The following is a 27850-nucleotide window of genomic DNA, read 5'->3' as shown; positions in this document are numbered from 1 at the left end:
CCTCAAACGACCTGATTAACTTAACAATATCTGATTAACTTCAGACGGTAAATATAACGATGGTATACAGTTATAAACATACACATGATATAACAAACATGGAAGCAGGATATCTCGTTGAGTAGCCCGTGTGTTGAGGGGAGGGGAATGGGAGACCTCTTAGCGATGCTAGAAAGTAAAATAACAAGATAATAGTTAACTTGAGACGCAATTGGCTGGTTTTAATTTGAGAATTCCCGCCAATTACGGATTAACGTCAACCGCGAACTGGTTTAACTGAACCTTAAAATGCATTTGCAATTCTCGTCCAATAATTTGTTTTGCACACCAATGTCATTTGGGGGCAAGCGAGGGGGGGGGGGAAGACTTTGGACTTGGGGGGGGGGGCTTCCGTCCTTGCCGCCACTGGTTATCCTACTCCTACTGCTACAGGTGTAATGGATCACTGCCATACAGATTTACAAATAATTTAGCTCCTTGAAGTAGCCCTACCCCTTACCCCTGCCCCGCTTCTTATTCTCGTTATGAAATTCACTTCCATGGCCCTACCTCCTCCATTAAAACTCTGAACAAACATCGTTTTCAAAGAAAATATAAGCTATGAACACGAATAATGAAGCGTTATTTCATTGAACTGGACTACTCCCAGTCTCAGCCCTAGTTCCCCTACAACATAACAGTGTTGATGCCCTGCGAAAGTTTAGTTACCCCTTTGCTCGCGCGACCTCCGTCCGCAAGAATTTCGAATTGTTCGGGATGCGTTTTTTTTTTTACTGTTGACGCTAAAAGTTTTAAATAAAACATTTCTTCACGTATTATGTGCCACATGGTGTCATTAAACATGACGTAATTTACATAGATGATCAATAGGAAGGTATAGCAAAATTTGCGGTCTGCCAATAAATTTTTCTTCGATTGAGACGGAAAACATTGGTATGCCGCTTGATTCGGTCGGGGTGTAACGCACATACATGCACGCACGAACGTAGAAAATGTGACGCGGAAACTAAGCAAATTAGACTTATTTCGATTTCCAAAGAAAACGGATACATATGTTCCTCTACATGTCTTGTCAGTGAACGGAACGAACCCGGGAAACTACATTATACCAAACAGTAATATAGTATTGTTCGATATGGGCAGCGAGTCTACACAGTAGAATAAAGACCACCATTAGTCTGATTTATTGGTATCGAACCTCGGGGCATAACATCAGCATCCAAAGTCCAGTTGGTGGGGACGTCATGCTACATTGAGCGGGGGAACTGGGTAGGGATGGGGGAGGGGTGGGGTTGGATTCCCAGTGAATGCTAGGAAGCGTCATATGGCGTAAAGTCTATGTTTGTAATATATATATAAACCGTAACACATTGAAGGGAACTCAAAGTAATAACAGAACACATATTGTTGATATATGTGCATATAAATTTATTTTGTAGCGGGAAGGGTGTTTATTTTAATTTATAATCGATTGGTTACTAAACGCTTGGATTCCCGTCATGCTGTCCTTCTTGTAACGATTGTGGAATTATTTAAAAAAAAAAAATAACTCTAACTATGGAAGCTGGTGCTAGTGTAGCCATGTGTCTCCATGGAAGACTTGTTAAATTCCTTACACCTAGGATATTCATTTCTCAACCGTCTAATTTAAAGTAATTTAACCCGGAGTGTATATGTTTGTTTTTTGATACGTTGTCATTGTTAAAGAATAAGTCATAACAGTACTTATAATGTTTGACGTAAGCTATAAAATACGGAGAAATGTTCTGACAATAATCATAATATTTATGAAACCCGAACTGATTTTACGGATGAAGATAAAGATCCCTTCATGCTATGTACAACGGGTCTTCGAACTCGAAATGTTCTTTTGTCACATCTACGTTGTTACATTAACAGGATTTGTCAATGTCAAAATGTGTGGGTTCGACACGTGAATAGCATTCCACGACAGTTCGAACAATTTAAAACCTTTACAAGACGAAACACATTCAATCTACATTAAGAGTCCAGCAACATTTTCAGTAACACAATATTTTGCTCCGTACCCCATCCCTACGACCCACCTCACCCCATGACCTTCAGAGCGGAGCTGTCATGTAATTATAGTTAACTAGATTTAAAGGTAGCCGGTCTATAGGGGAATGGGAGACCTCTTAGCTATATAACTAAATACAGCTGAATGTTCCAAAGTGAACAACAACTTAAAGGTGAACTCAATGTAAATAACTTTTGTGTAGAATAGTCGAAAAATACATACACTTGATATACAAGTTGGTGCCTGTAGCATACTCGATACAAGTAAGTGCTCTGTAGTTTTCTCAATACAAGTAAGTGCTCTGTAGCATACCCAATAGAGTAAGTGCTCTGTCGTATAATCAACAGAAGTAAGTGCCTGTAGCAAACTCAACAAGTAAGTTCCTTGTAGCATACTCGATATACAAGTAAATGATGTGACGTATACTCATAACAGTAAGTGACCTGTAGTATACTTAATACAAGTAAGTACTTGTAGCATACTCAATATAAGTAAGTGCTCTGTATGATACTCAATACAAGTGAGTGCTCTGTATTATACTCGATACAAGTAAGTGCTCTGTATTATACTCAATACAAGTGAGTGCTCTGTATTATACTCGATACAAGTAAGTGCTCTGTAATTTGCTCAATTAAAGTAAGTGCTCTGGATGTACTCTACGGCAGTCCTAAATCATTCAGCTGGATCTTTGCATTAACAACCAAAGTGCCAGGCATTAAAATAACTGTCTCGTTTTGTACACGTGATAAACCCTTGAATTTGTATTTGTTTTCTCGAACTTTCGGCAACCAGAAAATAGTCGGAACCCGAAAATTTCGACGGATAGTGGAAACTCGAAATGATTTTTGCGATAAACTAAGCCCAATATTCCCGGTATGGAATGTCAAAATTCGAAGAAAACAAAAAAGTTGTCGAGATTGATGTTATATAGTCGGAATATGTAAAGAAAATGTAGATTCGAAGATAAAATTCGGAATTCCTAATTTCCTATCTTGGCCACCGTAGCATCTACAAATCTAAAATTCGTCTGGAGAAGACTCCAAAATCCTCAACGCCCTCCCCCCGCCTTCCCCCGTCCATCACATCTTACTAGCCTCAAACGCAGCTAACGTTGGAAAATTGGAATGGATGGAATAACATAAACAGGAATATATGATGAGTGTGTAAGGAACACCGGCATGCTGCTTAACCAATTATTATTTTGATTTCAAATTATCCCCTACCCCCTTTCTCAATCGGAAAACTTCATACAGTATATGGCTTTGCCACTTGGGTAAAGTAAGGTGGAGTTCATGTACAAGTAACGCATAAATACGCCTTAGCAACGAACGAGGTCAAATTGATCCTGGAAATAGTTCTATCCATAAACCACGGGCAATGTACAACTGTCGTAAAACTGGTTAGGTGTTAACCCTAGTACGTGCGAAAACATTGGTATTTGAAATAACCTATTATGTTCATACACCCATGTATTATGTCGTATCAAGCAACGCACTTTACTGAAGTTATTTGCGGTTTCGAATAAATGTTAAATAAAATTTTATCACTGTTTATACTTCCGTCATCTCAATGAAATTGGAAATCGCAGGGGGGGGGGGTGGGGTGGAGAGAGAGAGGGGATCGAGGGATTAGGACGTAGGCATCATTACCTACATCATTTCCGTATTTCAAGAGTAAGACATCGGAATGTTATGCCCACCTGTGGACGAATATTTCCCCAATGTTCTGACTACTTCCCTGACCCAAGCATCAATACCCTACCAAACTCTCCAACTTTCAAACCTCAAACTCTGATTTTTGAAGACGGGACCTGAACCAACTCTACTTGTATGTTTTAATGTTTTGCCCAATGTTCGGGTCAGTCTATGCTAAGATTATTATCTCCAAAGATGCACCTCAAAGCTCTCTTTATCCATCATCCTCTGCTTCTTTCTACCGTATTTCCTGTTCCATACCCCTCTTCTTCTTCTTTTGGTACCCTCATTTTCCCTACCCTACCCTACCCTACCCTACCCTACCCCGCTCCTGCTCTCTCCTGCACCATCCCATATTCTGTTCCCTATCCCTACCCCTCCCCGCCCCCACCATTTCATGTTAAGCCGGTATTAAGAACTCTAAATATTTCTGTCAGATAATTTCTCGGCTATACAATACGAAAGACAGATTCAGCCCTCCGGATTTCCCCAGTCTTTGGCAACTTTCGAAGTCATGATTGCGATAAAGCCTGTATTTATTTTGCCTGTTATTCAGATCGCGTCTAACAGGTCACACCGGTTGTCATAAATCGCCACCATTTGTCAACCACACCCAAAATGATCACGATTCCGTGACATGTCAACATACTGTCTCGTATCTTTAAAAGAAGGTTTTGCTTTAGGTAAGTCAAAGGTCTCTCATTGTAAACACATGCATGCGCCATGTTACTGCTAATATTTCTACGGTAGTGTAGATGTTACATCTCGTCTTATTCTTGAACGTAAAACAGCAGTTACTACTAAAATTGTCTTTTTACATTGAATTTCGTCCAAATTCCAATTTTCGTTTCCTTTTTTTTTGGCGAAATCGGGACTGTCTTGTTCTTCAAACAACCGTTTGGAGAAAATTTTCCGTTTTACCTTCATGTCACTTAGTGCTTCATGCGACAACTCCAAAGCACCGTATTTTTCTCTCTGAATCTCCCCAATCGCCCATTGCATCAGTAGAATGGGGGTTTATATCCCTGTGTAACATGTGTGAACCCCCCCCCCCACCCCTCCTCCATTAATTTATTCAAGGTTATGCTACAATAGTGTGAAATAAACGTGTAGTAATAGATGTCTACATAGCTTTGTTGCAGTGGAAATTTATAACTAACTATTGCTAAGGGCGTTGTAATCCCATATGTTTCATTACAGAACACGTTTGGTTGGTGCGGGGAGGGGTGGGGAAGGGGGTGGGGAAGGGGGTGGGGGATCTGCAGTACTAATTTGTTGAAATAACTCAATTTCTAAGTACAAAATATCCTCAAATCTATGTACTTTGATAATCACAGATAAAATTCCTCCTTTATTTCTCCCATATACTTATTTGCTGGGAATTTTAACACTTGTAGAAAATACTAGTTCATGCATGTCTACGCATGTAAGCCTACATATTTAGAGAATCCATGAACAAAATCAGCCAACTGAGAGTTAATACTATCACCCCGGATCATCTGTTCAGATCTCCATGGTTGAAAGAGAACTTTTGTTTATTTGTCCACTTATCCTTGGAATAATATACTAAAAGACTAAGCATCAAAATGCCAAAATTTGATGCATGACGTCATCGCAGACGGAGGTTACGTATTGTGCTTATGGTACTAAGTCGAATATATTTGAAATGATTTTTAATTATTCAATTATGGTGTTTCCTTCTCACTAAACCACCCCATATATATATATAAGTGGTATAGGCCTACCCCAACTTTGGAATCACCATTCCCTCTTCACTGATAATCGCACGTCTTAAACACGCTCGTCACTGCCAAATTCTAGATTAAAACTTATTGTATATAGTCTAACAACTTGTCGGCAAATACAGGGACAATTATTGTGATGTGTCCAATTATGTTATACGTGTTAATGGATACCAGGAAAACTGAGGGTAGCGTCAATGTTTCCAAACTGCGAATAACTCAAGAATAAACCCTAAATGGTGCTGCTGGGAAGGTTGATATAGGGACACTCGAGGGCAGGGCTAAGACTACAAACATTAATCGCTGGGGAACCGCTTTTGACGATCAGGAATTCGTTTTTCTTTCTGTATAACTATCTCATCGAATCCATCATTATAAGGCTAAAAAACCGGATTTTGTATTTGTTTTGTCCTTGATTTGCATTTGGCAATCGTTCAAGTTGTTTGTTAGCCATCACAGGCTAAAGTGAAGTGGGTTTCGCCAATCAATATCGTCTAAATTGTAAAATATAAAAGTAAAATAAAACTGTTATAAACCAGTCGGTGTCTCCTGGTTCTCAAAATCAAGTAAAATAACTACGTTCCAGGCCGATACTCGTTAATGTATTAAGTATCCATCACGTTTCAGGGAGATGAACATATAGTCCGACATACAAGTGTTCCATTTGAAACCCCATAGCAGGTTTCCACAGAGCCGTACGTCTCTGGACGTTACCGGACGGCTGAATAAACGGTTCTGGCTTATCCAGTGCAGTGCAACTTAGTTTGTTCCAGCAAAATATGCTTAGCTGATTTTAGCATGGAATGCGCGCCTTTAGCTTCTCCTGGGGTGGAGGGGGGGGGGGAGTTTGCCAATTTCAGACCAGAAACTAGTCTGAGTAAGCAGTACATGTTCTACGTGAAGCCCTGTACGCGCACGACGTCTATTGTTTAGTGATCGCGTACCTGACGATATGCATTTTGACGACAAGTGACTTCAATTCCTTGATCGACTGAAAGGATTCAAAAGTCCGTACGAGACGCCACCTTTAAACTCAGACTGGCAATTCTCTGAAACATGTATTGTGACAGTATAGTTATAAAAGCAATAATCTCACAGGAATTAGAAGGAAAAAAACAGGGATCATCACCGCGGTGAAGGGGCAATGAAAATGACCCGATGGATAATGAAGTAGATTGTACATCTCTCAGCAGATGAAACCCAAGGACATTCTTCTCTACGGGGGACTTACTGCAGTGGTCTGTCATCGCCTGTGCGAGGAGTAGGTTCTCCGCTTGAACATAAAGATAACATTTAACATACATTACGGTTACAGCTTTTCACTTTTTCTTATATGGTTTCCAAAGTAGGCCTACACCACACATACTTGTAAACCCACAGCATACATATATTACACCGCAGAAAGGTTTGCGGTGTATGATGTTTAAATCAATAACTATAATGGGGGGGGGGGTGGAAAGGTTTTTTGGGGGAGGGGGTGGGAAAGCGGAGCGGATACCACAAGTCTCGAAACATGTTCCATTTCGATATTCATGTTTAATTAACCTTAAAATTCGAAGGGTAGTGGGACATGCGAGTTTGATTTGAGGAAGAAAGCCGCAAAATCACATCAAAAGTGGACCCTCTGTGCATTCTGTATGGCAAATCCAGTATTTAAAGTAACAACTCGGCACTTGTTTTACTATTTTATTACTTTTCAATTGTACAACAAAATGGTACTTTTCAATAACAGTTGTCTTAAGTCATCGATTGCTTTAGATAACAACAGGGCGCTGCATTTTTGTTACATAAATGGAAGAGTGTACTTATCGTTAACTAAATGCATGTCACTTCTATTTATGAAAAGAGCACAAAACGTCCCTTCCACTCTCACTCCTGCCTGATTATCAGCCGATGTTAACGGAAGTTGTAGGTTAGAATATAACCCCAAAGCAATGAACACTTTTAGCTCAATATGGAAGGACAATAAAATAACAATAAGTCTTAAAGCTAGTACATGTGCGCCCTATATTTGTAGAAGTCCGCGTAACTTGACTCACTCGGGCTGGTCCATATCAAGTTTCGTTCGACTTTTCTATTTTAATAAGATCGCCGTCACCTTTGGTCTCGCTTAAATAGTTACTGGAGGAGCGTAATGAAGGCGAAGGGGTGAAATGTATTTTTTGTTAAGTCCTGTTGACAAGTACATGTACCCATGTTCAGGGACGTTACCATGGGGGGGGGTGGGGACACGCAAAGTTGTATACATGCACTAACGACCTTCAAACTTGTATGACACAGATGTAGTTTAAATGATATTATAGGGGAAAGGACCCATTTAGACCCCCCACTCCAGGACGGATATCTGCCAACAAGTGAACATTCATGCCCAATCCCAACACAAAAATCGAACCCCTAGTTACGGGCTTTCTTCTGGGCTATACGGCAGTCACTGCTTATCAATTCATCTTATAAAGTGCAAGATACCTTCAAAGTATCGCGAAAAATTCCCACTCGTGTGTTTTATTCGGTAGGATACCTGATGTGGGGTGAGGTTATATACCTTTCCCTCGGGAATGATTTTGCGCGATTACACTATGGCACAGTGGCGGAGAAACAGGGGGGGTTGGGGGGTTTTAACCCCCCACTTTTTGAAGAGGGGGGTTGGCCCACACAATCAACCCCCCCCCCCCCTAGTTTTTGCCAGTAATGTTCTGTTATAGCCTATGTTATGTGCTCCAAATGGCATAATAAATCAAATTATTAATTTGAAATTGTTAAAGTCATTTCAACCTTTTACCTGGTAGGCTACATCAACAATTAACGACCGAAAACCGAGTTAGAATTGACCCACACATTATTTCTAGCCCCTTTCCCCCACCTTGCGCATTGGAACTTGTAGCTCATAGCGCTAACTTCACCCCACAACAGACATACACAAAATAACGTTTTGTTGCTGTTGAATAGCTTTGGAACTGTATACACTTGCCAACTTTAACGAGGTGAAGGAAGGAAAAGAAAAAGAAGAAAAAAGAAGAAAGAGAGAAAAGGAGAAAAGGATGGAGTAGAAAATACGGCAAGAAAACGGGAAGAGGAAGAGGAACAGTGACAAAATTATTCGAATTTGTAAAGCAAACAGCAGATATCACATCATATCAGTGAGCATGAAATGGCGTTCCACGATAAGCAGCCTCCAAACCATGGGCGCAGATCCTGGTGAGGACAGCGGGACGCGTCCCTACCAACTTTTTCAGTAGTGGGGACATGATATACCGTGGCCCCACCAATTTGTCTTGACCAATAGCTGCATTTCAAGTTCCCCTGTATTGAACTTTGGCGCAGTTTGATCCAGCATTGTGCAAATGACATGCAGCAGTTCTCATTTTATTGTATTTTATCCACAGTTGTTAAATATAGGACGGAAATCGCATTTGCGGCAGTCTATATTTGTTTTCTGGGAGAGGACCCCAGACCCATCGTATATACAAAAGTCTACTTGGATTATTTGTCCCTGATTTTCTTTCTGCAGACGCCCATGTATTTCTCCAAACTAAATTTCTAAGCCATGAGATCTAAAACTTAAGGAGGTTTAGGAGCATCATTAGGTCTGGGAAGTGTTATTTCCGGCGATCTGGGAGGTATATTTGCCCAAAAAAATCCCACGCTACGCGCGAACCCATGGTCGCGCTCCGCTTAGATAGTGTCATAGAACAGACACGCGTCCCCACCATTATCCAAGACTGATCTGCGCCCATGCTCAAAACTGTCGATGTGTGTAGTGTTCGGTCTCGGAAATATCTGGTATATTTTTATTTCCTTCAACAAAATGTTTTAGTAGCCGTCTGAATTTTCGAAAATTCCCTAACCAACATTCTTCATCATACTTCATCATAATCGTGCAATTTTGACCCATCTGTTAGGGTTTGAAGGAGGTTTTTCTATATCGGTTGTCCATAGATGATATTTTGTGCAACATTATGGGGATGTTTTGAAGTGAATTTATTCACGAGAATTGTGAATTTTCAAATTCTGAACAGTGTGGCTGACGGATATTGTGGGCCGCGATGAAGAATCACCTACAAAAGCAATGATCCACAGGATATGTGATGAAGTCGAACGTGATGTGTGACTGGTGACAATCTTCAAAAAGGTTAGATGAGAAAAAAGTATTTGGAAAAAACTTGGTTCTCAGGCAAAGTGTACATATGGTTGGTCAGTTTCAAGCCCGAGAAGTGCCATTTCCGGTGATCTGGGGGTACCAAAACCAGAAATTTGCTTGTACGCTGCGTGCCAACCAATGGTGGCGCTCCGCTTAGATAGTAATACGCGCCCCCCGGATTAGAAAATCCTGCATACGCCCCTGGTTAAATGCAGCTTTTCAAGGCCTGGGCAGTGCCATTTACTGCAATCTGGGAGGCAATATTTGCCAAAAATTCTTGTGCACTTCGCGCCAACTTATGGTGGCGCTCCACTTAGATAGTGAGCCAGCAGTTATGACTTTTTATTTCATCAATGGCCTGCAACCCCCCCCCCCCCCCCACTTCTGACAAGAAATCTCCGCCACTGCTAGGGCAGTCGTTTCTTATCGAGTTGAGAATTCTTGCTTCGTAATTTTTTTTATCGTTTCAATGTACACATAAAAGAAATGTGTTAGGCCTATAAATGACACATGGTAAAATGTAATGAAGTTTACTACGGCTCTACATCAGTCAATTGACCTTTGTAGTGTGTATTAACATTTATAAATCCATTCTTGTTCACTGGTTGCTAAGCTACTAAAATGCTCCATAATTATCATGCTGTGACTCCAATGTTCAAAACTTCTAGTTATCTAGGAAATGAGCGCCACGAATAACGGTGAGGTCATGAGCGGTCAAAAGCCGTAGTTTGTAACACAAAAGGGCGTTACTGCTACCTGTTCACTGGAAATACGGATGCTTTTTTTTATTCTCTAACCACATACAACATTCCACTCCAAGTTCCACCCTCTGGTTATTCCCATTTCAAATGTTATGATGAAATTGTAGAGCAAATGTGCAACATAAAGGCAGAAAGCCAATAAAACTTTGACGTTATCTGAGAATCGGGAATGTTGCTTATGTTTGTTGACATTTGACTTGAACTGCAGCTTTTACGGGAATTCCAACCTTTTTGGTGTGAAAAACTGTAATTTATCACATACCCACACTACTGGCGTTATTACACTAGTATGGATTCTGTAGTCCATTGAAATTTGCAATATGATACGAACAAGCAATAAAGAAATTAGAAATAAGAGGAAGATTAGAAAGACCAATAATTTATGTCAGTAATTCAACCCTAATGCTTGGTTCTGGCAAACAAAATCATAATTCCTTAAAGCTACAAAGGGAGGGAACGGGAATTTGTATGTTATATACTATTGATGTACCACTAGGTGCTCTAGAGGTGTAATCAGACCCTGTTCCTCTACTGCCCCCCCCCCCCCTCCCAACCTCTGTAGCTGATGCAACAATGCATATTTGTGACTGTGTCAAAATTTTCCCCTCTGATGCTTTCAAATTCCATAAATTTAACTTAACGAATTAATGGTATTTACAGTACTTGCCCAGTTAACTTGCAGGAAATAATCCATACACACAAGCCTTCTCGCATCCTTCGGTCATCCTCTGAAAGTCCTGCTCTCACAACTCGTAGATCAAACAAGCGAGTGCGGGAGCAAGCTTTTAGCCATGTCGCAACGTTGTTGTGGAAAAAGTTACAATCATAAATACGAAGCCTAACCTTTATCAGCACTTTCAGATCAGCGTTAAAGACGTTTTATTTCAAACAAACCTATGGTTAAGTGTATTCAATTGTATATTTGTATTTTTAAGCGCACTGAACCCTGGGTTTTTTCGCTACATAACCACTGGTGTAATAATAATAATAATAACTCCAACACTACTAGAGCAAGCAACTTAATACCAACGAACTAGATACTGTATACACACTTAAGGCAAAGCTGATGATGGAGAGGGTGTATGGGTGGGTGTATGGAGACTTGGTGAGGATGTATGGTATTTAGAAGATGACATAATAATTCAATGTCAAAAAAAGCAGCCACAAATGAAAATGTTTTAATTCAGTTCACGTTTAATTGTAATAAGAGTAACATAACTGTAACATACCACATGGAAAAAAAATTGCCAGTCTCTTAATGATGATTATCAGTAATATATATGGAATTCACTTATCATCAAAGGACTTTCTCAAGACATCAGTGGACTTGTCTGTGTCATCAACAACCTTCCTCAAGTCGTAAGGACGACTTTTGGCACAGAATTTATTTTGATATGATCATTGTAGACATTAGAAAGACTGCTATCTATTCAGGTTGTTATTAATTGTTAAAATTTTGACCCTTCTCAACATCTGAGGCTCCTCAAGATTCAAATAAACATTAGAATCATGCAATTTATTTTTTATTTATATGACTTATTGCATACCAAGATCAACCAATGCCTAAATGCATACAGCGATATATTTATCATAAGGATGGAATTTTCTAACTGTTCTTATCAGAATTTCTCTCAGCTGTAATCCAAATAAGCCCAAATGTTATGGAACAAATGTATAGACATATAAATCTTTATGATTCTTGTTTACTGCATATAGCAGGGTATGCATTACTCAAGTAGCCTGTGGACCAAATCTGGCCCACGAAAGATTTCAAACTGGCCCTCCAAAGGAAAATCAAGCAGAATACTTTCACTACGTATGCAGACCTTTTCAAGGCCATAAGCACTAGCATGCAATCGAGCTTCATACCCTGCGCATTGAACCTGCACATTGAACCTGCATATTGCACCTGCATATTGCACCTGCACATTGAACAATATACTGTAGGTTTAGTCAGATTTAATTCTTTCTTGTCGTCTTCTCCAACCAGTTTCTCTCTGGTCCTAGCGGAAAATTAATTAACCCTGGTATATAGAATAGCACTGTTCCTGTTATACAATTTTGAGCTATTTTTTTAAATAACATTTTTTAAACCCTTAACGATTCCTAAAAAAGTAACTTCATGTTACTCCTAACAATTATCACTATCATGTTAATTGAATATTTTCGGAATATTTTTGCTTGTAGGTGTATTTTCAATCAACTGTATACTTCTGGTTTTAAATAAGGAACCTGACTTTACCAATGATAGCTGCTCTTCTTCTGATATGTAATGACAGGCAGTATTACATCCCCTATTAAGGGATCGTTCAGAACCACAGAATAATGATACATGCTCAAAACTTCCCAGCAAAGAAAAATATAGAGCACATTACCGAGGCATACCGTTTCTCTAAAACACAGGATAGCACTCTGCCATCTTAATAGGATACCGTAGATTGATACATGTCATGCACACTGTAGCTATACGGATTACTCTTTACCCCTTAAAAACAATTTGCACAAATAGAGATAATTTACACATAAACCACGCTGATTAAAATGCAACTATTTTTATACCCTCCCTGCCATCCCATCCCAAAACAATTTGGAACCCAAATTGCAGAGTATTTATTATTTTCAAAAACTGTAAAGGAATTCAACCTAAGAACCCAATCATTGCCTTCTGTGATAGGACATCGTCATCATCATCATCACACGCTAACAGGGCTGTAGAGCTAAATGAAAATGATAATCTTCTGAAGGTTCTTGACATTATTCACATAGGGCGTGCCACTTGGATGAAGTCTATGATTTTTCCACTGCAGAAATGATACAGGAGGGATTGGTTAAGATGTTACCATGGTACCAGCTTCTTTGCTCATCACATCACAGGCCTATGTAAGATGTGACCACCTGTGAATCATCCATCGCTTCGAGTGCTCTCATTTAAGCCCAAAGTAAACTAAGCAGGTTTGGCTCTGGCATTCCGGGCTCCCCTCCTTTCTTCAGTCCTGCAGAGTAGAAAAAAGAAGAAGAAAAGAAAAACATGAAGATATCACAGGATGATATTAAATCACTCCCAAAGATTCCTTGAATGTTATTAGTACTGTGTGTGCCAGTGGCGGAGAAACAGGGGGGGTTGGTTTTTTTTAACCCCCCCACTTTTTGAAGAGGGGGGTTGGCCCACACAATCAACCCCCCCCCCCTAGTTTTTGCCAGTAATGTTCTGTTATAGCCTATGTTATGTGCTCCAAATGGCATAATAAATCAAATTATTAAATTTGAAACTGTTAAAGTCATTTCAACCTTTTACCTGGTAGGCTAAATCAACAATTAACGACCGAAAACCGAGTTAGAATTGACCCACACATTATTTCTAGCCCCTTTCCCCCACCTTGCGCATTGGAACTTGTAACTCATAGCGCTACTGTAACTTCACCCCACAACAGACATGTACACAAAATAACGTTTTGTTGCTGTTGAATAGCTTTGGAACTGTATACACTTGCCAACTTCAACGAGGTGAAGGAAGGAAAAGAAAAAGAAGAAAGAGAGAAAAGGAGAAAAGGATGGAGTAGAAAATACGGCAAGAAAACGGGAAGAGAAAGAGGAACAGTGACAAAATTATTCGAATTTGTAAAGCAAACAGCAGAATAGCAGATGTCACATCATATCAGTGAGCATGAAAATGGCGTTCCACGATAAACAGCCTCCAAACCATGGGCGCAGATCCTGGTGAGGACAGCGGGACGCGTCCCCACCAACTTTTTCAGTAGTGGGGACATGATATACCGTGTCCCCACCAATTTGTCTTGACCAATAGCTGCATTTCAAGTTCCCCTGTATTGAACTTTGGCGCAGTTTGATCCAGCATTGTGCAAATGACATGCAGCAGTTCTCATTTTATTGTATTTTATCCACAGTTGTTAAATATAGGGCGGAAATCGCATTTGCGGCAGTCTATATTTGTTTTCTGGGAGAGGACCCCAGACCCATCGTATATACAAAAGTCTACTTGGATTATTTGTCCCCTGATTTTCTTTCTGCAGACGCCCATGTATTTCTCCAAACTAAATTTCTAAGCCATGACATCTAAAACTTAAGGAGGTTTAGGAGCATCATTAGGTCTGGGAAGTGTTATTTCCAGCAATCTGGGAGGTATATTTGCCCAAAAAAATCATACGCTACGCGCGAACCCATGGTCGCGCTCCGCTTAGATAGTGTCATAGAACAGACACGTGTCCTCACTATTATCCAAGACTGATCTGCGCCCATGCTCAAAACTGTTGATGTGTGTAGTGTTCGGTTTCGGAAATATCTGGTATATTTTTATTTCCTTCAACGAAATTTTTTAGTAGCCGTCTGAATTTTCGAAAATTCCCTAACCAACATTCTTCATCATACTTCATCATACTCGTGCAATTTTGACCCGTCTGTTAGGGTTTGAAGGAGGTTTTTCTATATCGGTTGTCCATAGATGATATTTTGTGCAACATTATGGGTATGTTTTGAAGTGAATTTATTCACGAGAATTGTGAATTTTCAAATTCTGAACAGTGGGGCTGACGGATATTGTGGGCCGCGATGAAGAATCACCTACAAAAGCAATGATCCACAGGATATGTGATGAAGTCAAACATGATGTGTGACTGGTGACAATCTTCAAAAAGGTTATAGATGAGAAAAAAAGTATTTGGAAAAAACTTGGTTCTCAGGCAAAAGTGTACATATGGTTGGTCAGTTTCAAGCCCGAGAAGTGCCATTTCCGGTGATCTTGGGGTACCAAAACCAGAAATTTGCTTGTACGCTGCGTGCCAACCAATGGTGGCGCTCCGCTTAGATATTAATACGCGCCCCCCCCCCCCGGGTTAGAAAATCCTGCATACGCCACTGGTTAAATGCAGCTTTTCAAGGCCTGGGCAGTGCCATTTACTGAGCCATTTACCACACGCTAAGCATTGCTTCTGCCAGGTCTCCCCCGCAGTGATAATTACATTGTAAATAAGATTGTTCTTGTGATGACTGTATGTATACTTCAACATTTTGATGCTTTTGTACTATCTTCTATGTATTTTTTGTATTATCATCTTGCGGAAATAAGGAGAGAATAAATAAATAAATAAATGTTCAGTATGTCAGACAAGTTTACAAAAAAAACATAGACCTAGGCACATGCTGATAACAACACAAGTTTACAGAAGTCTATTGCTTCGATAGCTTTGGCGTTAAGGTGAAAAAGGTGAGCTGCCATAACAATTTGGTCTCGCTAAGTTTCATCCTTTAGAGAGTATCTTTTTCATATAATTTTTAAATTTTTTAATACTTTGTAGTTTATACTAAATCCTCATTACACGGGCCTCCCTTTGCCTTCCTATGCCGACCGCCACGTACTTCTTTACGTAATTCCCTAATTACTCACACCCATGCCTCCAGGCTCCAGTAAGTTATAAGCAGCTTATTAAATTTCCTTGACATGAACTTAGCCTAACCATCCTAATTGATTTTCTTTGATTTTCTTTGATACTTTCTCAAGCTATTTTCATAATCCTGGATTTGGTATCCTAAAATTGAAGAAAAATATAGTGGAAAAGAATTTTATTAGCGGTATGCACCGTATGCGGAGAATAACTGAACAAAGTGGCTATTCTTACGACCAGTCGTAAGAATAAGTTCGACTACGCATGAGCAGTTGCTATTTTTATGACCAGGAGTACTATTCTTACGACGAGGAGCTACAATAATTTTCGGTTAATAGGGTAAGAGCAGGGTTGTCCAACCTACGGCCCGCGGGCCACAGTCCGGCCCGCCGCAGGGTTGCGTCCGGCCCGCCAGAGATGCTTGTACGGTACGAACTTTTAGTGAGCAGATTTATTGATAACAATTTGAAGCTATATAATCAATCATTCGAACCTTCTGGGTCCAAAAAACTGCATACAGGTCAGTTAATTTGTGTGACACTCTCAGCGGAGGGGAGGGGGGGGCGGTTGTACTTTATTCATCTGTTTTATCAGGAAGGAAAATAAATCAGTGCGCTCCGCACGCAGTGCTCACATTTTGTTGCCTTGGGCTTCGGGCAAAATAAATCGAAAAATCGAGCGTAGGGTTCATGCGGCCCTCTCCTTCATCATAATCATTACATGTGGCCCTCATCTGCAAAAGGTTGGACAACCCTGGGTTAGAGTTAGGATTGAGGTTTAGGGTTAGGATTGAGGTTTAGGGTTAGGGTTACCCCTACTACATGCGCAGTTGCTTTATTTACTTTACTGCGCTTGAATTCGCCTTTGTCGTAAGAATAGTTTATAAATAATTGTTACAACTAGTCGTAAGAATGGCCACGGCCATAACTGAAACCCTGTGACTTAGGCTAGGTCTAGGCGTACATATACTTAGGCCTAGCCTAGGCCTACCGCCAGAAATGTGACTTACCAAGATATAAAATTAGAGGGATGAACCCAAAATGGAAAGATAACTTGGCGACGTTGACAACATTATAGATTCTTCGCTTCGTCTCAGGATTGACTTTCACCATCTTGCGACTAGATAGCACCTTGTAGTATTGAGAAGCTGTAGTAGGACTACTAAGTTCTTTCCTCGTTCGTTCGTGTTACCAGTACAAAGCATAGGACAGGTTTTGCGGAACCCATAATAATGGTATCCTAACAAATTATGTACTGTTCAATACTGTACACTATTTGCGACATTATGAAGCATGCAGAAAATTATGCCCAAAAAAAAATGAGGTCGCACTTCACATTTACAGTAACTCATCTCAACTCCAAACAACTACAGATCAAGTGACAGCCAGTAGCAGACGACAAACATTAAATTACAATCACGTGTAAAACGTTACTTGTAGGCTATACAGTACATGTATTCGTGACACGGACAGGGGCGCTCGATTGTTAACAAATAAGGAATGGTAAGCCAGCATATATACCTTTCGATAAAAGGCGCTTCTTGATTTACTGTCATTAGGTAACGGTTTGTTTCAAGTGCACTTTTGTCACTTCTCCCATCTTCTACATTATTAATTTAAGGTAAGGATCACTGACAGAAAAGCAACTCACACTTCACAGTACTGTAGGCCTAAGCAGTCACAGTAAAACTTTTAGTACCTGGAATGCACGGATCACCGTATGTGACAAAAAGAACCCCATAAATTTGAAACCAATTCCTGTGTCAATGGGCAGTTTACTTGTTTGCTCTCTCGTCACTACAACCCGTGTTTGGTTTAAAGATGACCACACGTTTTCATCACTATAACAGTAGCAAAAACTATGAAAGACCATAAAATACTTCCACAAAATTTCCCCACCAGAATTAGGCCTATCCAATAAGCTCACTCTAAAGTGTCAGAATACTACACAGTCTATGCTGAAATATATAGACAGCTCATGTTGTATTTACCTGTATATTTATATATAGTGTCTTCTTTTGCCTCATTCAGTTGGATATTGAATCTTGAAAGAGTAATATCAGTAGCCTGTCATATTTTCCCTTTTGTGGCTGGGTTTACAAGATTTAAAGGCCTACTTTTGCATTGTGATGGTCTCAACTTTGTTCTTTTCTGTACTATTGTGTAGTAAATAATCACACAATTAAAGGCATTGAAGACTCCCCCCAAACCGCGTGCGGCCATCTAATAAAGTTAACTTTCTGTTGCTTGCAAGTGACGTTTTGTTTGTGTCGCTACAACATGCCACGAAAGTGTCCATTAGCTATAGGTTGCATATAAAAACCCGCCGTTTGTACTGAACGGCAGGTTTTTCCAGTTGGTTTAGCTGAGTGATCAGTCCATCTTTTCACACCTCAGTTGAACTGCCTATTCGCCTATTATGCAACTCTTCACACAGCTAGTAGCCAAATCACTATCAAGTCAAGGCAGACATGGCAAGGTGTGAACAAATCAACTCTTCTAAACTAATCAGTCTGTTTGCAGAAGAGATAAAGTTTCATTTAGTTGAGGTCAAGAGAGCTGAAAAATGCAACATATGGCTAATGGACTAAGTCTTGTCATGAAATGCAGACAGTACAGTATTGAAACTTGATACCTTGTTATCTTTAGCTGGACCTGAGATGTCCCTGCATTAATTGTTTGTACACTGTGATGTGGGTATTGACCACAGCTGTAAATACTGACTGTACACTAGTGTCTAATTACCGATGGTAGCAAGACGTGTGTGTATTTTCTCGGATCGATGGTGGTGTCTAACACTTCTGTTACACCTCATTCGAAACTAGGTCAGATAACCTGCATTAGAGGTTTCTTTTTGCGTGAGTCTTCACACCTTTTAAGATGATGTAAATTTTGTCAGAACTTTGGGGTATTGGCAGATTGAGCAAATGAAAATATCGAACCAAAACCACAATGTTCCGTTCGTTGTTCTCGTTTCTGTTGAGATGAAAACATTAATTGGATGCATGCTTTCATTTTGACCAAAACAATAACAGACTTAATTGTTCTAAGGAATGTCATGGTGGAAAAGCTGCATCATATGTATTTTAGGTTGCTATAGTAGGGCATGCTAGAAGTACATTGGAGTAACACACAGTGTCTTTATTGCTGGTACATAGAGTATATAGATAATGTCTATAGCATGGCTCTTGGCCACTTCAGCTTTGTTAATGTATGGAAAGATTCACTAACAAATATAATCTCGCTTCCAAACTTGTAAACCGAATGTCCAATCAAGATGCAGTTATGGTCACACCAAACGGAAATGAGTGGAGCAGGGATGGAGTTTGCTCTCACAATTCCCCTCCCCCGTCCACTCCTTCAGAAACCTCTTGATACCGCAAAACCTCTTAATTGTGCCAAAACCCAAGTGATATGAATTCTGCTGGCCCTGTAAGAAGTTAGCCCCTTTAAACTTATCAGAAAACGCAAGTCTGTGTTAAAGAAACTTTAAAAGTCATGGCACTTTTTTCCAATCACAGGATTTGAAACCGAAAGTCAATTTTTGGAATAGCATGATCTGTCTTTGAGTCAAGACTGTGACCGTTAGGTTGCCACACCCAAGGGCGTAGGAACCGGGGGGCTGGAGGGGGGGCGCCAGCTCCCCAGTGAAAAATATGGGGGCGAAAGTATCATTCCGCCCCCCCACCCCCCTCCGCGAGTCAGAAAACCCCTTTTTCATTTCCAAATGAGAAAAAAAAAAATCTCATTTGGAGCACCAAATTGCATCTAAGGCCAGGTGAAAATGCAAAATTATTTACAAAATGGAGTGGGTGTTGAAGTGTGCTATATTGCACCAAATTGCATCTGAGGCCACCTGGAAATGCCAAAAAAAACCCAGACCGGCCATCAGTCTTCAGCCCCCCCCCCCCACTCAAAAGTACCTTCCTACGCCACTGGCCACACCCCTTTTACTTTGGCCACTAATATATCATTTGTTTGCTTCTCTTACAGACAGTGATGTTTGCCAATCATTGCCATGTCAACATAATGGAACATGTATTTCCAATAATGGCTCTTATACATGTCATTGTGCGTCGGGATGGACTAGTAAGGACTGTGCTATAGGTAAAGTATATACTAGTAGAGTATAGTTGCAATTAGAAGAATAGTTACAGTATTCAACCATCCCATATATTTCAAAGACAGTTAATACTCAATTTATTAGGCCTATACCTGTAATGCTTGTGAATATTGAAGGGAATGTCAGTAAATGAACACTGGTACAATGAAAAGTTTTATGCAAAAGTTTCCTTGAAGAACCTTTGCAGAATTGAGAGGTAGGAGTACAGTATATGCAGATAATGGCACATCCTGAAAGTTACAGAAGTGCCACAAAGTGACTAGGACAGCATTTCATGTGTTTCATATTGAAGTGATCACTAACAAGAAAGTTGCTGACTGTATGCAGTAGTTGTGAATTTTTAAAAACAGATCTGTTTTGAGATTACACATAACATTAAGCATGTTGTGAGGATAGTTACAGAACTATATTACAGATATAATCATTCTTTATTTCATTTAAATGTAAAATTTGTAATGCTCAATTGATATTCCAATGTTATGTTCTGACATATTTACTGGGAGTAATTTTTCAAAGCAGGTTAAGAATTGCATAATTTTAGCCAACTTGCATTAAGATGCCAGTGGTTTAGAGAAATTTACTGGCTCAAGTCAATTCCTAGAACACTGCCATTTTACTAGATTGATCAATTTAGGCTTTTGAAAGCAGCCCAATAATATTTGCTGATAATAAGCAGTATTAAGAGACCTGTTTTCGGGACAGACATCTTGCAGATCCTTTGACTATAATGACTGTTAACCAACTGGAAAAAATAAATGAAATGAAACTTAATTGAATGCATCCTATAAAATAAACTACTCTTTTGTAATACTTTCATGCTTAATATCATCAAAGTTGTTGACATAACAATCCTTTCCTCTGCTGCTGGATTATTCATGTAGACATTGATGAATGCCTGAGCTTTCCTTGTGGAAACAACGGAGATTGTCACAACTATGGCGGTGGCTACAATTGCTCCTGTGATGAGGGATGGTCTGGAACTAATTGTGATGAAGGTGAGACCCTTCTTTATATGGAAGTGAAATAAAGAGATGTCACACAGTAGTACTGATGTTGAGTATAATTGTGATGATGGGGAGACCCTTCTTTATATAAAAGTGGAATAAACAGCAAGTTATAAGATGGAGATGTCAAACAGTAGCACTGATGTTGAGTATAATTGTGATGATGGGGAGCTGACCCTTCTTTATATGGAAGTGAAATAAACGGCAAGTAATAAGATCTTGAACACTTACGTCAGTGATTTTTGGTTGTCTCGGAAGATTGACGACCCTTAAATTTGAGCCCTGATGTCACACAGCAGCAGCAGTGATGTTAAGTTTGAATATTAAACAGCCTTGTGACAATTTGACATAAATCAAATACTGATTTACATACTGTAGGACTGGTTTAAAAACAACACCCATGCTCCTAGCTCAAAGATCAGTAATTATCACCTTAATTAATGAACTATTCAGATTTAGACTTTTCATGTTTTTGTTTATTTCTTAGATAGTGTGTATCAATGAAGAGCACTTAAAATGCAGTTTAACTTTTGTTGTAACTTTGCTGTATATTGACACAATCAGTCATTCTTCAATCAAAATCAAATGATCTATCTAAGTACTGCATATCGAAAGTTGTGGGTTCCAGACAATTTAGTGTAATTTCTTTTGCAGATTTTTGATGTTTATGTAAATTTTGAACAGTTTCTGTTACCAATTAGATAGGATAGATCTATGGATTTAAAAGATTAATATAGCTATCACTCCTTTCTTGTTGAATGAATAACCCTCAGATTGTGACAACAGTAAGTCAAACTTGCTGCTTAAATCAGAAGGGATTAAAGTTTAAAACAAAATCCCAACAAAATTCAGGAAATAATATCCCATACTCTGTCTTTAGGGTTGCTTTACTGAATGGGCAGAGAAGATCAATTTAACGTAAAAATGACTTTCAAAGATTTTTTTCCACAAGAGCTTTAATCTCTCTGTTTCATTTTGACGTAGACATCGATGAGTGTATTAATTTTCCCTGTGCAAACAATGGAACTTGCCACAATTTTGGAGGTGGTTACAAATGCTTTTGCACAGAGGGTTGGACCAGAGAAAACTGTGAACAAGGTTAGACATCTTCATATGTATTATGATACTGTATATCCAATGAAAATAGCTAAGAGGTGTTTGTGGTATACAGTATTTATCCATTCCTTCCCCCTCCTAACCTGCCCCCCCCCCCCGGCTTCAATATAAATAGCGATCTCCTAGAATGACCTAAATCAATGATAACGCAAGTAAAACCAACACATTAAAAAAGCTTTAAAAAGTATTAATAAAGATAGGAAGAATTTCACCATATATGGGTTCAAGTTTGACTCACCTGATTTCATATTGTCCTGTTTCTCAATATGCCACAGATTTGGATGAATGCAACCGCTGGCCTTGTGAGCACAATGGGGTCTGTCAGAACTTTGACGGTAACTTTAAGTGCATTTGTGTAGATGGTTGGAGTGGAGACATCTGTGACGAAGGTGAAATATCAACAGTATTAAAGTAACTTATCCTTCATATTCGATATTAATTCATTGAACAATACTCTCAAAATTAGTTCCAAACTTGAAAAATGATTGTTTTTTGTGGGTTGCCAGCAAACTATTATTGTTGTTTTTGTCCCATGGTGTGTAACGTCCCAAAGGACTGTAGTGCCCAGAGAGAGAAAGACAAAAATGTCAACAAACGGTGTATCTACTGCAAAAACCTGCATCAGTACTAAATGCATAAAAGTAAGAGTGCCTGACCATCCTGACACTGTGATCCTGGCACATGTTCTTCTGATGTGAACTTTTAATCTAGTAGATCAACTGGACTGAAGCCTAAGATGGTATTAAGGACCGTCTGGGCTATGCTGTCTTACCCATAAGCTTTCAGTTTTCATCTCCATTTAATTTATCAGGGAATAACTTATTGTTTAAAGTTTTTTGTAGCAGTTTTGGAAGGTTCTGAATATTGTCTCTTATCTGTCTCAAAACTGTAATGCATCTTTGCACTTGTATATCAATTTGTCCATTTTCTGTATATAGCATTTTGGGATGTAATACCGGCAAAATTATTACCTGTTTATAGCAGAGAGATAAACTGAAATGTTCTACTTGAGGGTGGTCTATGTAGGCATATATGTCTTGTGTACCCTCACAACATGTAAGTAGTAAATCGTATACAGTAGCTATATGCCAGTGTCCCGAAAAGAAAGTGTTGAGAGATTCTTATAAACTTCAATGTTAAAGGTATAAGTCATTTAACCTTTGCTATGTCAGGTGAACTGAATTGTACCTGCAGTAGTGCAGTGTAATTAGAGAAAATGCAGAATAATGGAAAAACAGGAAAATTAATCAATGTTTCCATCTTGACCAAGACCATAACAAAGAACCGAAAGAGCGTACACCCTGTTTTGGTTTGACTTATGCATGTGCTCAATCTCTGCAAAATGAGCCAAGATTTTGGCCAAAGATTAAACCTTGTTATGATTGTGTGCTCATTTACTACACAATAGTACAATAGTACCGAAAAATAGTCTATAGCACGCTAAGATCAATGCATAATGGTGCTTCTTTAATGGGTTATTATAAGTACTTGTGTCTTCTTGAAAATTTTACATACTCTTCTAGTGTATACTGCCTTGGAGATTTGATAAACTTTCTCATTAAAACACATACATGTACACTATCTTTTGTTTGAATGTAGACACTGACGAATGCATAGACTCACCTTGCGGAAAGAATGGAGTTTGTCAGAATTTCGCAGGTGGTTACAGGTGTGGCTGTGTCGACGGATGGGATGGGGAAGACTGTGATGAAGGTGAAATATACCTTATACCTGTATAGAACATTCCAGAGGTTTTTTTTTTATTATCTAGGAATACTCATACCCATACTGCATTTTCGGATATGCTATTACAGGTATGAAGACTAAATTGTGCTACTTAAAGTGAAGGCTTTCTAAACTATATTATACTACACTTATGTGGAATCTACGCTGTGAGTAGTATAATGTATCCAGCTTTTTTGGTTCCAAGATAACATAATGGTTCTTGAGTGAAGAGGTCTCTGGTGCAGCCCTCATATCTTTTACTTGGACAAATTACAGAGGGAGGGGGTCTTGCCATTTAATTTTGTTGTATATATTTTATCCATTTCTACTTTCTATGATCTTTGTATTCTTGCCCTACACCATATGAAAGCCTTTGAATTGATTTTTCAATATTCCTTTTCCCATTTTGTCTGTTATTTACCTGACGAAGATATTGATGAATGCAGTACTTGGCCTTGCGAAAATGATGGGGCTTGTCTCAATTCAGATGGTAGCTACAGTTGCACCTGTGTAGAGGGTTGGACTGGCATTAACTGTGATAAAGGTGAGATATTAAAGCACACAAACGCAAATAACCATCATCATCATTGGTCTTTGTAATAGAGATTATTGCTATGCAGATTACAGCTATGCAAAATCTGATTCCGTTTGGGAGATATAATAGATTTAATATAATTCACACAAAAGGGGAAGACTCAATCAAGTCAAAACGATACAATGACAATAAAGTTGCTATGTAAAGTAATATGTTAAATTTGATTTCTTAATGTTTCTTGTACTAATTCATATAGACCAAGATGAATGCGAAAGCTTTCCCTGCCTACACAATGGAACCTGTCAGAATTTTGAAGGTGGACATAGGTGTACCTGCGAAGAGGGTTGGACTGGAGAAAATTGTAATAAAGGTGAGCTGGGAGCTATTGAGCTGAATGCAAAATTAAGGAAGTTCTTGGGATACCTCTTCCTACTTTACGTTGAACTAGCACACCCACACACATTCACAAGCGACTGTTGAGCTGACATAAGCAACCTAGCATATAGGTATTTTTTTAGTGATGATTTGGACCTTGTTTTGCTGACTTTCATCAGCTTTGACTTCATTGTTGTGAAAAGTACATTAAAAGAACTGCTAGTAATTATCAAGTGGCAAGTAGCACAAGCAGCAATTAATGCATAACAGGTATCACTACAGGAGAGCTCCAAGACTATACAGTTAAAGTTCTCTAATGACAATCCCTAATATTTTGGTCAGTGGTTTTGTGCCACATTCACTGAAACCTAAGCCGTTGCACTCAACCAAAACAGTTAAATGGTGTCGTGTACAGTGAATAACTTATCTGGTAAATCGCATCACAAAATGCTATGCAAAATGTGCAAATTGTTGCACAAGTGCAAAGATGTACAACAGATTTAGTACACAGGAACTATAGCATTTCATATTTTAAGACCAAGTTCAAAACTTGAACATGAAATTATTCCCAGGTGTAAAGTCGGGTAGTGCAAAATGGTGACAGCTTGTTACAGGTTCAGAATATGTGATTCTGGGAGTGTCAGAATAATGCTACTTGTCAAGATTGACAAACTTTAGCTAGCAACCCCAGAAATGAACTTGCACATTTTCATGGTAACATGAAAATTATGACAATAACTAAAATTTTAGTACAAGTGTGTTGTCATAGATATGTTTCAATGTTGTCTTGTATTTTGACATGCAGACATAGATGAATGCACTACCTATCCTTGTTACAATGAGGCACAATGTCAGAATTTTGATGGAGGATTCAGATGTGTTTGTGAAGAAGGTTGGATAGGAGAAAACTGTGATGAAGGTGAGCTAATTATATTTGGTTTCTGTTTGATTGTGTCGACGTAGCTGCATGGTATTGCTTCAATTTCATTTGTCCCCAAGCAACATCCAATTTCAATGGAGAAAGGTATGAGAGAGGAATGTGTTACAAAAATATGAGCAATGCTGACTTGATTTTATTAGAAGAACTAAAAGAAAGAAGTTAAAAATGATATGTACATTTGACTATCAGTTATTGAAACAATTATCTTTCGTTAATATGGAGTGTCTCCTATGGTAAGCAAATATTGGTAGTCTACTTTATCTGTCTTCATTTTGGGTCTTACTTCGACATAGACATTGATGAATGTAGCAGCTTTCCGTGCTTCAACAATGGACAATGTGTAAATTTTGACTCTGGATACTTGTGTAGCTGTCAGTTGGGTTGGGATGGACAAAACTGTAATCAAGGTAATGGAAATTTATATCATTCTTATCATGTATTATTATCATTGTTTAATGTCCATATTAGGGCATCAAAATTCTGTGGTATACTGGATAAAGATGACACAATTTGCAATGATGAAATCAAGTAAGAAGTGATGACTTCAATATATAACAAATCAGCTTAAAGTAGATTCTCTGGAAGAACAACAAATGGTAGAAAAGATACTGAATGATTCTTTTAAAAATGTCTAGTGTTTCCAAAATGGGCTAAAGTGTTGACATGGGACACCACTTGATGAAAAACTATAGCTATTAGTAAGGTGGCTCTCCAATTGACAAATTGCAGTCTCTGACTGCAGATCATAATGGTGTAGAGACTTTGTCACTAACAGCATATCCAATTTCATTCATTATGATTGAAGAGATATTTTTTCGAAGTTTCAAGCCAAACTAACTGTTTTAAGCAGCTTAACTTTCCATTGCCCCCTTTTTTCCTTCCGGCTAAACTTCACAAGTGGAACATTGAACTAGTCAATCACACAGCCTATCTGCATGCAAGTTCATCCAGCATTCATGCGAGCACTTTCACAAGATCTAAACAATTGTGGGTGTTATCATAGCATCTAAGCAACCTGTAAAAAATTTAAAACAATTTTCGGGAACATTTTATGCCCAACCATATCCTTGGACTGATGGGTCTAGTATAAGAGCCACAAATATCAACATAAGCGGTGTGTCATTTGAAAGATTGCCAATGTTTAAAGGAATAGTCTCGGTCAAAATTTCAATTCTATGTACCATTTTTGAGATATTGACAGTTGAAGTTATCTGATATTCTTCCAAAAGTGAACTTGAAGCAAACAGGGGTGATGTCTTTGTTGCACACTGAAAAATAATGTTTTTTTTTCTTCATTTTTTTTTCAGTCTATTGATTTGACCTTAGATTGGATAGGGTGTCAAGTTTGTCTAAAGGGGATGTAAAGTTTATAAAATACCAATGCCTATGGTACATTCACATTATGGATGCATCCTCTTGTGGAGTTTAAAATTAGACTTAAATTTTGAAAGAAAACAAACATGATGTGCAACAATGATGTCACACCTGTTTGCTCCAAGTTCACTTTTGGTACGAAAGGTGGCAACTTCAACTGTCAATATCTTAAAACTGGTACATAGGAATTGAATTCAAATTTCACCAGAACGCTTAGATTATGTTCCTCTTTAACAATTTTGACCTGGACTATTCTTTTAACAAATGTCAGTTATGATCACCAAATCTGGTTGTCTGAATTTAAGGGAAATATTACTTCCTTCATTGCTGTACTTTAGGTACAGCACATATTACATGAATGCAAAGGTTCAGCAAGAGAGCATTTGTCAGTTTAATGTGATGCTGTAGGAAATATGACACTGTTCTCTGTTAATCAAGGCTCTTTGACACAAGAAAGTTGCAGCCTAAACTTTTTGCTGAATAAACTATTTTGGATGATCCAGTTTTGCTATACTGCTATATTTTCAAACAGACATTGATGAATGCAGGACCTGGCCTTGTGTAAACAATGGGCTGTGTGAGAATGTAGATGGTAGCTACAACTGCACATGTGAAGAGGGTTGGACTGGAAAGGACTGCGATGAAAGTGAAATGTCTATGCCTTATATTAGAGTTTTAAAATGTGTTTGTCCTACTTAGCATGTCATTGAGTGAACAGTGTATTCTGCATCACCAAAACACTGTAAATAAAATAACTTTTTACATTGGTAAAAGTCTGTTGTCAAACATCAACACAGAGTCAAGGCCTTCTGCACTCTAAAAGCAGAATATGTACATTAAGATCTTCCCTACCTATAGCAAATACCACTTGAATCCCCTGTTGTTGG

At 38.8% G+C, this 27850-nt stretch overlaps 1 protein-coding gene across 11 annotated transcripts in view; it reads left to right on the top strand.

The window, feature by feature from the left end:
• LOC139976171 (uncharacterized) overlaps nt 1-27850 on the top strand; it is a 192145-nt gene that overhangs the window by 5611 nt on the left and 158684 nt on the right. For 9 of the 11 annotated variants that reach the window (XM_071984665.1, XM_071984671.1, XM_071984666.1 and 6 more), the window contains exons 2-11: nt 19765-19878; nt 20776-20889; nt 21883-21996; nt 22290-22403; nt 23614-23727; nt 24170-24283; nt 24531-24644; nt 25455-25568; nt 25883-25996; nt 27496-27609. In XM_071984665.1, coding sequence (XP_071840766.1) covers nt 19765-19878; nt 20776-20889; nt 21883-21996; nt 22290-22403; nt 23614-23727; nt 24170-24283; nt 24531-24644; nt 25455-25568; nt 25883-25996; nt 27496-27609 — 1140 coding nt within the window. The remainder of the gene's footprint in view (nt 1-19764; nt 19879-20775; nt 20890-21882; nt 21997-22289; nt 22404-23613; nt 23728-24169; nt 24284-24530; nt 24645-25454; nt 25569-25882; nt 25997-27495; nt 27610-27850) is intronic. The other 2 variants (XM_071984663.1, XM_071984664.1) reach the window with 2 other exon arrangements.

Source organism: Apostichopus japonicus, chromosome 11 (assembly GCF_037975245.1).
Source record: "Apostichopus japonicus isolate 1M-3 chromosome 11, ASM3797524v1, whole genome shotgun sequence".
NCBI classification, from domain to species: domain Eukaryota; kingdom Metazoa; phylum Echinodermata; class Holothuroidea; order Aspidochirotida; family Stichopodidae; genus Apostichopus; species Apostichopus japonicus.
This window is presented reverse-complemented; position numbering and strand designations above follow the sequence as displayed.